At 34.4% G+C, this 19,465-nt stretch overlaps 1 protein-coding gene across 1 annotated transcript; it reads right to left on the bottom strand.

The window, feature by feature from the left end:
• Positions 1-17,576: 17,576 nt before the first annotated feature.
• LOC131050434 (alpha-glucan phosphorylase, H isozyme-like) lies at positions 17,577-18,842 on the bottom strand. Its single transcript, XM_059209027.1, has 2 exons — positions 18,828-18,842; positions 17,577-18,717 (listed from the first exon to the last, which is right to left on the bottom strand). Exons 1-2 carry the CDS (start codon positions 18,840-18,842, stop codon positions 17,917-17,919), a joined length of 816 nt encoding a protein of 271 aa, XP_059065010.1. The 3' UTR covers positions 17,577-17,916.
• Between the last annotated feature and the right edge of the window lie 623 nt (positions 18,843-19,465).

Here is a 19,465-nt window from a genome sequence, read left to right as displayed (position 1 = left end):
AAGAAGTTGATAGAAAACAAAGGTATGGAGACAAAAGGAAAGACCATCTTTAACTTTGAGAATGAAGTTAGTAAAGAAAATGACTTGATAAAAAATCTCTTTAGCACTCCAAATCTTCAGCACTTGAATTCTGCAAGAAAAAAAATTTGACTTAGACCTTCTAGAAGAAGATTATGCTCAGATGGAGGATAGAGGTGTCCTAGATGAAGAAGGTTAGATAAAGGAAATATATCATAAACTAGAGGAAGATGGAGTGAAAGGGGTAGTCAAATTGGGCATTAGTCAAATAAGGGTGAAGATATCTTCACTTGATTGTGGAGAAAGAAAGAAACAAAGGAGGAAAACCTTATAAGAAAAGAGGAAAACAAATGGATATATGAAGTTTTAGATGAAAATCACATGGTTACTTGGGTCAAGGAAGGGAATCCCCTTTCCTGAGGAGCCATAAGGCTCATATAATGGAATGGTAGGGGAATTAATCCCTCTAACAAGCAAAAACTAGCCAAGCACTAGCTAGAGAGAACATAAGTGGATATTGTCTTGCTTCAAGAGACTAGACTAAGTAAGGAGGAGATTGAGTGCTTTGAATTTTTTTTTGAGATTTTGGAATGGAGAATGGGTTAATTTGGAAAGAGATTTGGGTGGATTAGTTGTCCTTTGAAGATGACAAACAACCATAGTAGAAAAGATAGCAGAAGGAAAGCATTGGTTTAAGTTGTAGATTTAGAAGCCTGACATCTAATCTACAATTTGTGGTCACTAATGTGTATGGCCCTATCTCCTGTATCTACAAGAGGGAGGTATGGAGGGTGTTAGATAGAGTCCTATCTCTAAGGACTTTGTACTTAAAATATAATTGGGGGAATTTCAATGTAATTTTGTATAGTAGAAATAGGTAAATTTGAATGGTATAAATTAACATAGGGGCCACCAAGTCAAAACCATCATCTTCTATATTTTCTATCTTCCATTTCATATCATAGATTTTGACATTCTTCATGATCATCCTCATTTAGTACCTTCTTTTGACTTCAAATTCATCAACAAAATCATCCCAAAAATATTTTATATGGGGAACATGATTATATAGAAGATATATTTTTTTCCCAAAAACCATTCTAATTCTATGAAAATGTACATTGTTTTGTCACCAATTTTCTCACATTCTATGCATCAAAATAAGAGTTGAAAGTATGATACCTTATAGCTATGTGGAAGGGATACCTCACCTTCTTTCTATCTTTACACATCTTAGTTAATATTTTTATTTATCTAGATACTTCAATAAAGACAAGGCAGTCATTTACATAGGCAATTTGTATGGAGAACCTTTAAATCACCTATCCCCAGATATGAAAATTTAGGATATTGATTAGAGGCTACCATATTTGGTGATTAACTATTATGTATTAGGTTAGATATTGAGTCTTACATCTCCTCCCAATTCTCTCACAATTGACATGTTGAAGGCATCATTGATTCCTAAAGACTTTTACTAATGACATGCTGAGTTTGTGGATAGTAGTCATTTTTTTACACAGTATTATCATATACCTCTTGAGTCTGCAAACTAGGCCATACCCTCATGATTGAGATATAATAAAACAAATAAGAAGACATGTAAATTTCTCTTTTCAAAATTGACCAATTGATCATGCAAATGATCACTCGTTATTTTCCCCTAGTCAACATGTTATGATTTATGTTCAATTATAAGGATGAACTGGGACATCCAATACTCAAACTTGCCTTTATATTTTCTCCCTACAACCCTATTTACTAGAGTGATCATATAAAAAAATCCTTCCACAAAATGAGCCCTCTATAGACCTTTAGAAATTTAAGACTTTCCCTTTTTTTTGGAACTTTTAACCAATTTTTTAGTAATGTTATTCATACAAGTTTATTTCTTATCCTGGAAGTAGTGGCCACCTATTTCAACACTCATTTTAATATAAATTAATGCATTGGGATTAATCTAATATGAAGATTAATATTTTGACTATCTAACATAGTCATTATTCTATCATCAACAACTCTAACTTTCCAAGTGTCTAGTTTATGATGTTTAACACATGCTAGCATTGAATCTACACATTAGACTTGACCATTGGGAATCCCTTGGCATAAGCTAACCCAATCCCAAAAATTTCTGTAGACATTGGTGTCTAAGGTTTTTCTTATGTTCTATCCTGGAAGTCTTCCATATTGATATGCATGAATTAGATATATCCTACAACAACAAACACATTTCTAAATTTAGAGGAGTGCTTGTACCCTTAGTACTTATACTTCATTTTGGGAGGTTTATTAATTAACTAGATATAATGAGCTAGGGTTTCAATAAAATGTCAATACAAAGAAGAAAAGAGAATCTTATTTAAGAGTGGATAATATTGTTAGTAATAGAAATGCATTAAGAGGTAGATGGTGCAATAGGGAATTTTTAAAATTACATAATAATTTTTAGCAAGAATTTATGAAAATGTATAATTTAACACTTCAAACACCATTGAAAGTGAAACAAATCATAGGCTTGCCTCTTAGCATTGAACTAAAATAATGGCAGCAAATATACTAAATAATGGAAACAATAATTATGACAACAATTCTTCATATTCTGAAGATGAGATAGTGATAAATGAACTCGCAAAACCTTATTTATTATGTAAATCAAGAAAATTCTAACTTGCCACACTTTTTAAAAACTTTAGAATATTATCAACTTTTTGTAAGGTTCATAAAATCATGAACTTTGTGACAAAACAAACTTTGAAACATTTGAAGCCAATTTCACTATCTCCTCTAGTTTTATCACTCTTTCAAAAGTTTAGAAACTCATGAACTATATAAAACAAATAAATTTAATAGCTAGAGATAAATTTTTTTATCATTCCACAAAATTTATGAGTCAAAGAACTTTACAACAAAGGAAAGATTCTCTAAAAAAAAGGATGTTCATAAACTTGTGAACTTGTGATAACAAGAACCAATCACAATTTCAAAAGGTTCATGAATTGTTAAACTTTATGACACAGTTTAAGAAAACTTGAAAATACCACAAGAAGGGAAAAGAATTAGAAATTTTTGCATTTTAAGGATCCGTTTTCTAATAAAACTGCTAACTAACTAGTTTTGATAAGACAATATGGTAACCAAAAATTTTAGGAAACTAAGGCAAAAATTTTGGGTAATAATTTGTAAATAAATGTAAACATGTATTTTAAGTAGTCTATGTAATTGAAAACATTATTTTAAATAGTGTGTTGTTCAAATGTCATGTATGTGACATATTTGTGTGTATGAATGAATGAGTTCAATTTTATGCTATGTACTTGCTTGCTTATGAAGTGTAGTTGCTAAGTGCAAGGTGTCACATTTGTGTGGTAGTTTTTAGGGACTACAACCATGAGTGCTAGTGCTTTATCATGTAGTAAAGGGACACCAATTCTTTTGCTTCTTTTCATGTTGGTTCCTATGAGCATGTAGGAATCTCATTAATTTAGGTCACCAATTTCATGTTTCAATTAGGTGGTATCAGAGCGGTCCACAACTATATGAGTCATTTTGATTGTGTTATGTTTATCCTCCAACAAGTGTGAGAATTTGATGGAAGGATGTAGAAGCATCCTCTACTTAGTGGATAATAGGGAGATGATTTTAGGGATTCTATATCATCTAGTCTTGTTGTGTAGTGCACAAAGTATGATTGGATTGTGAGGAAAAACTAAGCATTTGAGTGTGTAGCCTATAAAGGATGTATGCTAATAGAGTTGTAGTTGTAGGTATTAGTATGGAGATAACAAATATATTACTAAGGATAAGATAAGTATAAATTCTAGTATTAAATATTATAGGAAAGCTTGTGAGTATTTTGGAATTCATGTGGGAGGTGTAAGAAATAATTTGGAAGCCCTAGAATGAGACCAAAGGAGTGGCCATATACATGGAATTACTACCTCAGTGAAGAATACAAGGGAGAAGAAGATGTTAGAGGAGAAAATTACCTTGAAAGGCGATGTAATTATGGAGTTACAATGCTAGTACCCCATGGATGGTGAAATGGATCACGTGTAGCTTATGGATGAACTCAAGGATAGTGAGGTGGAAGAGAACAACACTATTGAGAACAAAGACAAATAGAAGAGTGTAGTCAAGAGTCTTAATATCTTGACATAAAATTTATGACGAGAATCAAATAATAGGGTGAAGTTAACACCCCTATATTAGTTGACATTTTTTTTATTTGTTGTGGATAAAAATAGGAGATAAGTAGAGATCCTTATGTAAGAGGACAAGGATACAAGATAAGCATGTCTTATGAAAGAAAATCATGTGAAAGTGTGCGTACTAGAGATTACAAAGGTGTTAGGCCATGAAGGATGAAACAATGTAATCATGAATATTTATGGAGAAATGGTAACAATAAAAATAATGATGTAATTTATTATCTAGATGAAGGAGGATTGCCATTTGTAGAGAAGAAAGGAAATCTTGTTTGTAAAAAATATGGTTCAATGGAAGAGGTGAGATAGATGGGGTATCTAATGGTGGGATGAAAAACCCAAGTCTATGGAGGAGATGATGGAATTGCAATAGAAAAGGATATGAGCATTGTAGTAGTATTGAGTGCCCATTAGTGGACATAGAGGAGTTAGAAAATAAGATGTTATAAGTAGACGTAGAAAAGGGATCCAATAGTTCATGTTATGCATGGTAGGCTACATTTAGATGTAGTAAATGAGTTTGAGTAGAGTGCAATATGTGAGTTGTTGAAAGAAGGGACAACAAGTAGTGAGGATCCTCTAGGCATGAAAGAAAAAGAGAACATACATGATGTTATAAGAGTGGAAAAGGAGGTTGTTGTAGTTTTTTTTTTCTTTTTAAGGATAAGGAAAAATGAGGTACAAAAAACCCTAGAGAAGGATAAGGCACCATTGGAAGAAATGTGTATGCAAAAATGTGGATTCCATATTAGTAATCTTCCTAATTTGTATCTAGGGGTAGAAAATTTATGTCCTATGGAGCGAATGAAGTAGTTGAAGAAAGATGTGAGTTAAATTAACACAAGAAGATGAATAAGAAACGATAAACTATTTAAATCCATCACGTAAATAGATTTAATCATAGAGGAGGAGCTCATATTCAAGGGAGAGGAGTTAATAGGAAATATATGAAGTGAATATGTAGAAGGAGAAGATAACACAAGTTAGAAAATGGTGTGAAGACAAAGAGTGCAAGTGAAGGTGGATATCCAAAGGTGGGACAAATCCCACAAAAGAAAGAAAGTGAATAAGGAGAGGCCCTTAAAAGAGAATATTGGTCTATGATAAGAAAAAATCATGAGAGTATAGAAGATGAAAGGCCAAGTTTGGTAGTGGTGGAGGATTTTATTTTTGGATACGTTTTGAAATAAAAGAAAAATTCTGGTGCCTTTATTTTTTAAGTATGAGCTCAAAAAAACTTAATTCTTGATGAGCCTAATGGAGCATCATAGAATTTTGAGTGTTGTGTAGACTCGAAGCTTCAAACAAGTCCTTTTGGTTTATTTCCACTTGAAACCATAATAGTTTTCCACTTTTTTAAATTACGAAGATTATTTGTGCAGTGTTATACACACTTGTAGCAATAGAAAAGGTGAGTTACAATGACTAGAAGAGCTACAATAGCTAATAGAGTTACTCATAGAAACTAGGAGTTCGCACATGGTAAAAGTAGGAGGATTTACCTAATGCATCTTTAACAACTATGGTAGCTCCTTAGATATTTGGGAAAAACTTAGTAGATGGTGTCACATGTGACTAGTTATTACAAGGATTGTCAAGTGCTTTGCTACATGTCAGAAAAATTATGCCACATAATTAACTGAAGAAAATCCTTAATACATATTTCTTGGGGAGTGTTAATATTGTGGGTTTAGATCCTATTAGGTTAGCGAATGAGGTTTTTTTAGTCTTAATGAAATATATATGAATGTTGATGGTGAAGTTGGTAAGTGTTAGTGGGAATGAGGGAGGCTACAAGAAGTGTGGAGGAAGTTACAAAATAATTGTTTGTTTTAGAGGTGGCTTTTGTGACATGATTGTTGAAGGGGAATATAGATGTTGATTGTAGTTAATTAAGGTGAGTAATATGGGACAAAAATAATCAAGGGGCTATCAAGAGTATAACTAGTTAGTGGAAGAGCTAAGGAATTTTTTTATCAGTGAAAGCATTAGGATTTTTAGCTTGGCCCTAGCTCTAGGCGAGGCCACAAACAAGGGGCCTCATCCTTGACATTAACACTTGGTTGTCCTCCTTCACCCTGACACTAATTCCTGGCCCTCCATTTCTCCTCTTGTCTCCCATCCACCACTAGCTTGTCCTCCCCCTCCCAAACTTCCACCTTTGGCATTAATGCCTAGTTGGTTCTCCTCCACATCCTCCATCTTGTATTCTTGCTCTAGCACATCCACCTTCTTTCTTATGTCACCAAAAACACATCCACATTGATATCCCATAAATGGCATGAACGTTGGGTGAGCCAAGCAAGGAATTGAACCTTGGTTGTACCATTAACAATGCAACCACTTAATCATCACACTACAACATGAACCCCTAAGAGCTAAGGAAGTTTTTATATTACAGAGGATTCTATTAAGGAGCTAAGAAACAATGGAATTGTTTAGGGGATTTTTTTGTGATAGTACATGTGCCATCACTTTATGTTGGTCAATATTTAATCCCTAGGGAAACATGGTTCATCACATGCCATGATTTTGAAAAGGATATAAATTCATTGCTACAAGAATAATTAAAACATCAAGTGGCACTGAAGTATGTTTGGGAATATTTATTCAATTGTCATTGGATATATTTATTGATTTCCTACTTACGTTAGAGGGGTTTAAGTATAATTTTAGGGGGATTTCAAATTTAAAGGTGCATCCAAAAACCAATGTAGTTTGTTTGGCACTTAAGGAGGTATGCTTATATTTGAAACACCTATATTTAGGAGGAAAGCTTCTAGAAAGGGTAGAATAAATTTTTTGGGGGCCAAGATATTTGATGAGTGGACAAAAAAAAGTAAAGGACTTAGGATAAAGAGAAGAGTACCCAAAAGGAAGGTAAAGAATAAGGTTGAGAGAAGTACCAAAGGGGAAAATGGCCACATGTGTGGACAACCAATATAAAGCATAGAGATGAGAGATAACCTAGAAGGGGAACCACAATAAAGCTAAGAGGAAGAAGGTATGCGTCAACCAAGTGGAAGAATAAAGTTGTGTGTAAGATACATATAAGAGTGTCACATGGAAAGGTGTGTAGAGGTTGAGAGAGACAAGTTTGGTTGTGATAAATTAAAGGTAGTCGTACAAGAAAGGTGTAGAGGCCTCATCTAAGGTTGAGGGGTGGTGACAAGAGTCCAAGCTACATGAGAGAGAGTGGAGAATTAGAGAGGGAGGATAAATACCTTAATTGTATGTGTTTGTAATCAATGAAAAACTTTGTATATCTATATGTGTAATGAGAAAATTACTTAAATATTTGTTGTTCATTGTGTGATTTATGTGATGCATCTATGTTATTGTAAACATAGGTTCCATTCCCTTGTGATTATTTACTTGTGAGTGGTTGTTACAAATAGTGTATTGATGCATGTGGGTGCTAGTCCATAGGGATTAGGCTATGAGTTATTGCAAGTCCTCCTATAGCCATTATTCATTGCCATTGCCACTCTTCAACACTCAAGCTTTTGCATTGTTGCACGTGTCTAGTTATGTGTGGCTAGGATGCTTGACAAGGCACTTATTAGGTTGGGTCTCCTACCAAGGTGACCACCATCAAACTTAGTCTAAAAATATATCATAAATAACCAAACAATTGAATTGATAAACAATAGGTTTAACCTTATTATCTTGTTTGGTGGATAGTTAGAAAGAAAAGAGTTAAAATTTATCTAATTAAATTGTCCCACAATTTTGCATTTATTTAACATAATGAATTAATAAAATTAAATGCAAGCATGAATTATGGTGTTTACTATATCTGGTGGATGCACTTATCATACATGTTTAATTGAAACACTAGATATTTTGTTTTAAATTTTAAGAAAAAGATTAGTATGTACTTTTAGGTTATTTGTGGGTTTTCTAATGGATAATATAATGACCATTAAAAAAATGGGAACTAAATGTGCTTTAGTGGATAATAGTTTTAGTTTGAATATATGTAGTGAATATTATTTTAGATATTACAAATTTGTAAAAATTATATGTTAAAATCAAAGGATTAGACAATGCAGGTAGGCAACCCGTTATTGAATATAGTGTTGTCATTGATGTCAAGGTGACAAGGATTTTGAGTAACTACAATGTCATGTCAAAGCATTTGAGAACAATGATGGATAGATTCTAGTAATGATTGGATATCTCTCTTGATATCTATGTACCAGTATTGTTTGTTTTTGGAGGTCTAATGTATTTATAATGATTCGAAGGTGTCTGTGGTGAGTCTCTGATAGTTTTTGTTCAATAACTATACATGTATCTAGTTGTATTGTTGATGTTTGTGATAACACATTATACTATAGTGAAGTATTATGGCTTACCATTTGGAAGATAAGTAAGGCTATACATGAAGACAAATATTTCATAGTTTTAGAAGATCTGTTTAAGTAGACATATAGTTAGAGATGACAAAGTGTTCAAAGTTATAGTTCACTAAATATGTAAATGTTCATGTTGGATGCACAAAAGGATTGTAATGTGCGCCAATTGAAGGAAGCATTTGAAGTTCTTTTGGGACTAGTTGAATTCATGTTGGGTTATGCATAGTGTGTTCTTGCACCTAGTGTAATGTGTTTCAACTTTAGGATCAAGCTGCCTATTAGTTTGGTTTAATGAATGTGCCCTTGGATGACTTTTGGATATTGAAAATATGTTATAGGCTGACATAAAGATGTAATTAGCATTGGAAAGCATATATAATATGAGTCAATTTCATTCTAATGAGTTAGTGTTTAGTGTGTGGTAGTAGCTTTGAAGAAGTGGCAAAAGTTGTGTAAGTTGTATTCAATAAGAGAAGTATAGATGTGATAAAGTGTACAAACTAAGATGCATATCTTATACACTTCATGAGAGTGTTTTGGAGCAAATCAGATCAAACAAATTATAAATTTTGAGTTTGGAAGGTCTATTGCAAATATGCCCTTCAAATTGTCATTGATGTCAACTCTTTGGCCTAGAAGTTGTCTGGTTGTATATAGTATGATAAGGTTGTGCACATATTATGTATATACATTCTAGATATTGTGTGGATCATCAAATAGTGTTTCAAATGGAAAATAATATTGATGATAGTATTATGGAGAATGTGCCTAAAGATTAGGTTGAGCAGTTTATTAATGAAGGGTTGGAAACACCAGTGGACACTAGTAAGGAAGTAAACGTAGAAGAAAGCGCTGAGATAAGTAAGTCATAGGATGAACTAGATATATTAGCTATAGATGGAGGAAAAGAGAAATGTGAGATAGGTTCAAATTAGCTAGGAGAAAGAGTGAGATAGATAAAATACTTGTGGGGGAATCCTTTAATGTCTCTGAGTCAACAAAAATGAAGATGATTATTGAAACGAGAATATCATTTGAGGTACTGCAGCTATCGGTCACATAGGGAATGCAAGATCCAAGTAACTCGACACCCTGGAAGATGCTACAATTAAGTGATGTTTTGCGCTTGGAAGCTAGAAAGAAGAGCTATGTGTCTAGATATTTAGTTGAAGACATGTTGAAGTTTCTTCATGAGAAAATTTCAAATGTACAAATTGATGACTCTTTTAGTGATGAAGACTAGCTAAGAGCTTTGTTTGAAAGATTGAGGGGATATGCTTCAAGCCTTGAGACAAAGATCACAAAAGATTTGGAGAAAAAAGATGATGGATAATTGAGTGAAATGGCTAATGGGAAAATTTGTGAAGCCTCACATACATCGTAAGGACTGGATTCCAATATTTGAATAGAGTGTGGACAATGTGATTCAAGTGTACAAGTTTTGTCATTCATGGCCCAAGTCCACAAGCAATATTCAGAAGGAAATTGATGCTATCGAGGCTAGAATTCTAGGAGCATCTAAGGCTATTGATCTAAATAATGATGATGATGGTCAAGGGAGACTCAAAAATTGAACAACAATATAAACAGTTGAATGAGCTTGTAGGGCAAAGAGAGCATTTGAAGAAGGAGTTATATAGATTGAGGGACATTGTGGATATACATCTCTCTAGCATGGCGGAAGTGCTCAAGAATTCTCAAACTTTGTGTGCATATATTTCGTTTCCAGTTGATTGTAATGTTGTAGAACAACTTATTCTCAATATGGAAAGCCAAATCAAGATTTTGGTATTTGTGCATGTTGAGTAGAGATTTGCTTGGCAAGAATTGGGAGCTATTCACAATACCACAATATCCCTTGCCATGCAAAATGTGTGAGCACCTGTGGTACAATTTTTCCTTTTTGCTGTATATATATTTTTTCTTGAATATTTCTATTGGAGTATTATTCATAGGGGGAGTTAGTTTGGTGTAGAATACGCTCTTTGTTTATGTTGTCAAAGGGGGTGAGCTTTTTGGATTTTCTATCTTTTGGAATGATAAACTATTAGAGCATATGTTGCCATCAATGACAAAGATAGACATTGTTGTAAATATTTCCTTCAGCTTGTCATTGATGTCAATTATTTGGTTCGAAAGTTGTTTGATTATATACAATCTGATCATGTTGTGCACATATTATGTATATATGTTCTAGATGTTGTGTGGATGATCAGACAATGTTTCAAATGGCAAATAATGTTTATATGATGAATTTCCAAAGTTCACGTGAATTATGTTTGGTTCAGTTGGCATAGCAGAGGTATACATATGGAATTCATATAGTTTTGGTTGATGCAAAAGAATGCATTATGATCCTTGCCATGACAATGAACAAAGAGTGTTTCAGATCATTAGATTATGCTTCTAGATTATTTTTACTTCTATTTTGATGGTCCACTCATTTTTTTTGGATCCAGAATAAGAATTGGGGTAAGACGTATTGGTCTGTACCATTTTGGGTTTGTGCGGTTGTGTATAGAATTATTTTTGGAAGATGAGTTGACATGGTATAGATCCTTACACAATTTTGTGTGTTCAATATTTTTGGATCAATTATTTTGGACCGATGGTAATATACACATTACATTTACTTATGGTCGACCTTATGAAGAATAATATTGATCCATATGATATATAATGAGTATTTTAGTCGAGATATGGACATAGAATGGAGTGTGAATAAGTGTATATGATGATGAGTTGATCTATGGTGTGATTTTATGTGAAATAGAAGTTAGGAAGTGTTGTTGTGACAAATGAGCTTTAATAAGTGAATTGTTATCAGCATATTATCAGAAGCCAGATTCCTATACAGTCTATTTCTATTGTATCTAGATAGTTGTTATGTATCTTTCCCTAAGGAAGTGATCTTCAATTGTGCAAGTCCTTCATTTGTATCTTTCTCTGAGGCAGTGTGCCTTGGTCTACAAGTCTGGAGCAGTGAGCTCCCTGGCCAGTGGCCTAAACTCTATAAATAGTTAATATATATATTGAGTTAGAATCTCACTTGGTTTTCCCTGGTTTGGGTTTTACACATATAAAATCTGGTGTTCTTGTGTGGATGTTTTTATTGCTTTGATTATTTCGTTTCATGATTAAATGTATGTTATAGATTAAGAGTTTTATATGTTCATGTTTTAATATATGTTGATTCACCCCCCCTTCTCAGTATCTAGTAGTGTTCAACAAGTAGTATAAAAGCCTAGGTCATGGGTTCAAACCCCTCGTGTTGTGGGGGGATTGATGCAAGGTGTGAGTCCTTGGTCTCCTTGTGCTATTATAATGCCTCGCTAAGGAACCCCAAAGGACAACTACAAATTAACTAAATAAACATAGCAATAATATTTTTTTACAATATGTAAAATTGCATTAACAACTCATTAGGAAATTAATTTTAACAATTACACATGCAGAAAATATCCATTCACCTAAACTAAGTCCTCTTGCGGGTTCCCTAATGTTGCTACTTAAGCAACACTTTAACAACATCAAATAATATAAAATCATAAGGCATTAATGATATCATAACACAAATTATAAACATTAACAATTAAATCCAGGTTTATTTTAAAACACCAAACAAAGTGTTCCTATGATAACCATTAACATAGAATATAATTAAATAATTCATCCATGTGAGAGTAGTCAATACCAACACTGCACTACTTAAATATTACTCAAAAGATTACATAACTTTCAATAACATTAACTAATATTACATCAAACTCTTTAAGGAGCATCCATCATACAATGATAATGTTACAATTACAATGATACCCAAAATAAATAACAACTGCTAAAATATCATTGAATTATCTACAACAAGGAATGAGAGAAACTAGAAAGAAGACACAAGGTCCATCTAACGCACACGAACATGACCACTGATCCCTGATGGAGGTAGGCAACAACCTCCTAACAATGTGGAACCCTTAGGTCCACCCTACCATGCTTTGGAGATAGACACAAGGACCCACACAACACAAGCAAACTAGGTTGACAAGGCCAACATCCCAGATTGCACAAGGGACACAATGGACAAATTGGACTAAACACAAGGTTTTACCAGAGGCATTTACTGAACACATAGGATAGAATTCCAGGATAAAAATAGGGAGTATCTTCACATAGCCTCAACATGGGTCACCCTAGCAGTCTCTCTAAACCCTGGCCCCCATTTGACAACTCATGTGGAACCAAACAATCCTTTCACGAGGACAAGGAAGTTCGGTCATGCTAGATCAATGCCCCCAGGACGACCAAGCCTTCCCAACCCATCCATAGTCTAAACGAGCACTTAAGGACATGGTTTGAGGCACCACAATTATGTTTCTAATGTGTTTTTCCCTCAGAGTTCATTAATCAGGTTTGTAGATACCTAAAATTGTCATGTCCTTAAATATTTTTATTTATTTAATATTTTATCCCAAGCCTTCTATTAATTAAATAGATTTTTATTTATTTAATTAATTCATAAATCCTCTTGTAGCCTTTCCCCATTTAAATAATTTTATTTATTTATTTATTTAAATTATCCTTTTCCTAAATTAAATAATTTTTTAATCTATTTAATTGGTCCTACTTCCTCTATTAATTAAATAGATATTTATTTATCTAATTAATTCATTAGCTTTTTCCTCCTCATGACACGTGTCATTTGTCTCTTAATTTTCCTCTACCTACCCCCTCCATATTTTATTATTTTCCCTACCTACTCTTTAATCCCAGTTGACCATTTATCATTTCACCTCATAATCTTATCCCTCCATTTTATAAGGTGTTCTCTAAATAAGAGATACCCTTATCCTTTCACAACCCTAATGACATATGCGAGCTTCAAACGATCAAGCAACTTCACAACCACAATCTGTTCTTTGTTGAGCTCTTGTGCACATACAAAATATGAGAGAAAATATATCAAGCAAGATCAATGGAGATAGGAAACAATGGATATCAAACCCTACTTGGCAGGTGAATGGTATTATTTTATTTGTTGTTTTGCATGTTCTTAGGTTTCCTCATTGGTGTATGGTGAATGCTTTATTTGTAGAACTAGGGTTTGTTGTGGTTGGATCTTTTAACGTTTTGCAATATTTTATCATCATCATTTTTCACCGTATACAATGTTATCACTTGATTACTAAACTCTCAATGAGTTACCTTGGTAGCCACTTTAGGGCCCCGACCCCCATTAAGATCCACTCTCCCTAAACTGCACCTAGACACCTCTAACCTAAGGTTTCATTTAAAAGGAAAGATAAGAATAAATATCATAGATATCTCAATGAATCATACATGAATCCATAATCATTAATTAGAATCATAAATCATACGTAGGCCTCTTTAGGCCTCATCCATCAAGATACATCAATAAAACCACTTCCAAGTGCAATAACCACTAGATTCCTTAACATTTGAGCATAGAGAAACAAATAAACACATGAATCAACTCAAATCATGCCCTACAGACCCCCAAAATTAGATATCACAAAAAATAACCTCAAAACAAGCCTTTGGTAACCACTCGAACTTTCAAAATTGGGAAAACATGGCAAAATTGACCCAAAAATTAAATCTGCACACTTGACCTCATAAGATATACAATTGACCTCATAAGCTACATGATTGATTAGTGTTCCTACATAATTGAACATTGATTTTGCGCAATTGAACATTGTACCTGTGCAATTGGACCAGAGACTGGGCAAACACAAAAGGGTGCACTTGGGAGGCTCGCAAGACCAACCTCTGAAACCGGGAAATAAAAATAGACAAAGACCCATTTAAGTGGGGTCTGTTTCCCTTCCACAGAGTCCACAATTTCCCCCCCAAGACAAAAACCAAGATTATAACTCACAAAATTTAAAATAGAATCTTAAAACCTCCATTCAAAGAGGGCCTTATAATCTAATACTCAAAATACATAACCAGAATTCAAAACCCCATAAGACCATCAAATACACCACTTCTATTTCCCAAAACAATACATAATTTTTTTTGCATGAGGAAACAAAGCCTAAGCCATTTCTTCAAAGATGTAATAACCCACTTTACTTAACCCAACAAAATTTGACCACTTTTTTTTTTGGTTTAATTTAATCATTTGTGTTTGATTCAATCGCATACTCTGGGCATCCATCCATTTGGATTAGGCATTCATCCATCTGAGATGAGAATCTAACCATACAGGTTAGGCATCTGTCCATACGAAATAGAAGGTTTCATCTATCCAATGCGGGATAGGCATCTACCCATACGGGGTAGGCATCTATCCAATTGGGATAGGAGGTGCTCTAGCTAGAGACTTAGACTCATCGGGACCATTCAGGTCTTGAGTCACTCACTAATTACTACACTCCCCTAATAGGAGTGCACCGAGGTCGACGTCCTTAGGAGAAATCAAATAACATAGTGCAAGATTGAATTCCGCCTCGGGATTTGGCTCAAAGCCTCGGGAAATCAAGCAAATCCATACGGGATTCCTTCCGAGTATGCATTGAATTACTTTTTCTTTTATTTTACTTATTTTTCAAGTTAGGATTCTTCTCAATCCTTCTTCTTACCAAAACCTAGACCGCATCCACGAACGCCTGAGTACTAGGGACAACTCCGTCCCTAGACTGCCTACATACCCGTTTCGACACGAGATCAAGGTGTAAAGTATGTAGTTCTATTTTCTAATCTATGGTTTGATGTAAATGTTAATGCACAAATTTGCACCCTACTAAACTACAAGTTTAGTAATTTGGCCTAACATGGGATTCACTTTTGCATGTGGGCAATGCGCAACTTGAAATGAAACCTTCGGTTCCTAGGCCGGTTCCTATTGGATAAATCGCCTATTTGCTCTTCTAACAACTGAAAACTTGGTAGGAAAAGGGAAGAGAAAAGGAAAAAATAAAAATAAACTAAGTAACTAGGTGATTCACCAAACTTTGAGGGAAACTAAAATGATAATGACAGGTCTCTAATTGCAAAAATCTCTATTTTAGTGGGTAACACTTCTGTTCTATATAGGCCTGCATAAATGTTTCACAGAAAGGTCCTAGACTGAGCAATCAAGGAAAATATATATTCACATAAAAGCTCCATGTTCTTGTGGACACAAACTGCAACCTGCAAACAAAATACACTTCTGCAACTAGGCTCTTGATGAGACAAAATAACAAGGAATAATACAATTCACTGGTTACCTCTATCAATCATGCTATGAACACAAAGATACAGAAAGAAAAGAAGGCTTGAAAAAAAAAAAAACTTAATAAAACCTTGCTCCAAAAGATGTTGTCATCATATATTCAGTCTCCAAGATTGAGTTACAGAAAGTATACAAGAAAATATGCTAAGGACAAAATGTTGTCACAAGAGCCTTCTCTGCATAATCAGAACTAACTCCAAATGAAGTGTCTTCAGGCACTAAGTACAAAAAACCCCAACTGATTTGGGTCAGATGCAAGAAAAATGCCTCAAAAAGAGGAGTCTAGAAGACACCCAAAAGGGCTATAAACCTGGAAAAGTCTTCCTTAATAAATAATCACCCCAAAAGATTACTAGAAACAGCCTCAAAACACTTAACCAAGTAATAAAAGCCCCCCAAAATGGTGGAAAAGTCCAACTTCGACCCTTTACCTAAAAATGCTCCAACCTCCCTAGATTTGCTCCATTTGGTTTCAAACAAACTCATGTTCCTATAAAAACGTTATTGTCTCCAAAAATATCTCAACTCCTTTTGAATGTTTCCCAAGTGGTTATGAGTGATCCTATATGCTCTCCTTATGTCTCCAAACTGAAAAGACTTCTTCAATGAAAGCCTTATCTCTCCTGAATTAACTCCTCCTTCAAAACTAAGTCAAAAGACTTAGTCTCCTTCTTGCATATGAGTATACCTTTTACATTTCGAATAATAATATTCAATTACAATTTATAATTGCATTGTAATTAAATACTTTTTTACAAAGAAACACCAGCTTTTGAAATAAGAATGAAAACAAAAATATAATAAAAATAAAACATATTTGATATTTTAATAAACATCCATTTATCGAATATGTTTGATTTTTATTATATTGCATATTTAATAAGCCTAGCGGACTTGAGGGAGAATATAAAATATGACAAAGGATTTTTATAACCCTAAAGTTTTGCATTCCCATCGCATTTTTCATTTTGCAAAGTGCGAATAGCGAAGAAAGTTCTGGAGGGTTTGGTGCCGCCATGGACGAAGGTTGCTGGACTTTCTGGGTCTTCTTTTTAAATGCAAATCTTTTCCTCTACAGGTATGCTCGCACCACATTTACCAGGAAACTTACTGTGTTCGTTTTTTTTTTTTTACAACTTGCATACACTGCATTTTGCATATATTTTTACCAGAAAAATAACGTGCTGTGTCTGGTTTTTTACATTTTGCACATTGCACGCATTTTGCATACATTTTGCCACGAAAATAACGTGCTGCATCTGTTTGTATATTTTGCACACACATATTCTCCAGCTTGTTCATAATATTTTGTTGCATTTTTAGCTTCCAGGATTCTTTGCTACCCCAATATTTTTTTGTTGTCGTTGGTTGTACTTGTGAGTCCATAGAGTATCCCGACTAAGAAAGAGTGTTGAGAAAATTTGTTGTACAAAGCATTTATTCAAGGTGCTTGAAACTTTGTAGTGCTCTATTTGCATTAACAGGGCGCTGCAAACTCTTAAATTGCCTTTAATTATTATTGACATTGGGGTTCACTGTATGCTGGAAGACACCTTGCTTGACAGTGGGTTGGTTATCTCCTCAAATAAATACATGTAGCCCCACTGGGTTTTCTTATAATTATCAACTGTGAAGCTGTCATTAGCACAGATGTCCATTGAAAAATTGTATTCGCTATGATATAAATTCCATCACTGCTACCAAGAGAGGCCGTTCTCAGTTCAAACATTGGAGACTAGCATGCCATGAAGAACTTCGTCCAAATTTCCACCTGGTAGAAAGTCATATATTAGTAGCTTTGCTGAAGGAGCATTGCAATATCCCCGCAGATTCACCAAATGTCGATGCTTGACACTCCCTAGGATTTCAAGTTCCCTCTCAAAAACCCGATCAGAGCCTAATGTGGTTTTTTCAATTCTCTTCAAGGCAAAGGCATTGCCATCATCCATGACTAGTTTGTAAACAGTTCCAAATCCTCCAGAACCTATGATATTCTCATCATCTAAAGTTTCTATTTTTCTAAGAATGTCTTTTGAGGAGTAAGGCAAATCTCCATGGAACATGACCACAGATGTGCCTTCATCAACATTCAATGCTGGTCTCTTGTGCACTTTACAAAACTTGTGGTATAGATAACAACCCCAAAAGCACGGCTTTTTACAAAATTCTTTGCCTCCTCAAAACGAGGGTCAGGAACAAACAGGCCTTGTTCTCTCTCTTTTCGTAGCTTTGGTACATCATGGGCTTCAGCACCAAACAAGAAAAAATTATCTTTGCCTATCTCTTCTCTGATTTCTACGTTTGCACCATCAAGTGTACCAATTATCAGACACCCATTCAATGCAAATTTCATGTTGCTAGTGCCACTTGCCTCCATTCCAGCTGTACTGATATGCTGAGATAGCTCACTTCCTGGAATTAGAATTTCTGCAACTGACACGTTGTAGTTTAGGATAAAGACCACCTTTAAAAGATCCCCAATATCTGGGTCATTGTTCACAACAGCTCCTACATCATTCACAAGCTTCACAATCCTTTTAGCCTGGGTATATGTTGCAAATGCTTTCCCACCAATCATAATAGTCCGGGGCACTACTTTCTTTCGTTCCTCTGCACTCATCTCCTTCAATCTCTTGTACCGATATATGGCACCCAAGATATTTAACAACTGACATTTGTACTCATGGATGCGTTTGATTTGAATATCAAAGAGACTGTTTGGATTAACTTTCACTCCTGTTACTTGAAAAATGTACTGGGCCAAGCGAATTTTGTTGGCCATCTTAGCCGAGGCCCACTCACTTTGCAGCTCACTGTTATCTGAAAATTGGCGTAGGCCTCTAAGAAGATCAAGGTTGGTGACCCATTGATCTGTCTTTAGCCATTTTGTCTATATTCTGGAATCATCGCATTCCATGATACCGCATCTTTTAAAAGACATTTTATCGAACAGTTCCAGCACGCTTTTATATATGGATAGCATAGAAGAATAAGAAATACAAGCCAGTTCGCCATAAAATGCATATTTCAGATAAACCATCAACTTTTAAATAGCTATACATAATCTCCAGAATGTTAGATTATTAGCTGATGAAGTATACACATTATTCCTTGAGAGAATTGTACCTTTTGATTAGATTGTGTTTTATCCTTATTGAATTTCTGACTTTGGCACATGCTGGGATTGATCTTATGTAGAAATGAAGTTCGAGCACGGGCTTGTGACACTCATTTCATTACGAGTCGATTCTGATTTCACTGAAGTTCACTGTTTGAATATGCATTTAAAACTCAAATACTCCATTTCTTTACCAACTTGTTGCATTGAATTGTTTATCTTCATGATGTAGTATTGACCCTTTTAAAATACTGTAAGGTTTCACATTGAAATAATATGTCCCTTAAAACAGTTTATGCATTAACATTTACTTTTTATGCATATCATGAATAGTAAAGTAAAAGGTTTCATATTTAAAACAAACATGTCCCTTTAATACTTCAGTTGATTTCTTCATCATTCCACTTTGATAATCTGAGATTAGTTACTCTAAAGGGTATGTCGGGCTCATACCCGAAGGGAGCCTCGGTTAGGGGCACATGCCAATTAGAGTAACTAATTATCTGCACATGAAACAAAC

This window comes from Cryptomeria japonica, chromosome 1, assembly GCF_030272615.1.
Source record: "Cryptomeria japonica chromosome 1, Sugi_1.0, whole genome shotgun sequence".
NCBI lineage: Eukaryota > Viridiplantae > Streptophyta > Pinopsida > Cupressales > Cupressaceae > Cryptomeria > Cryptomeria japonica.
This window is presented reverse-complemented; position numbering and strand designations above follow the sequence as displayed.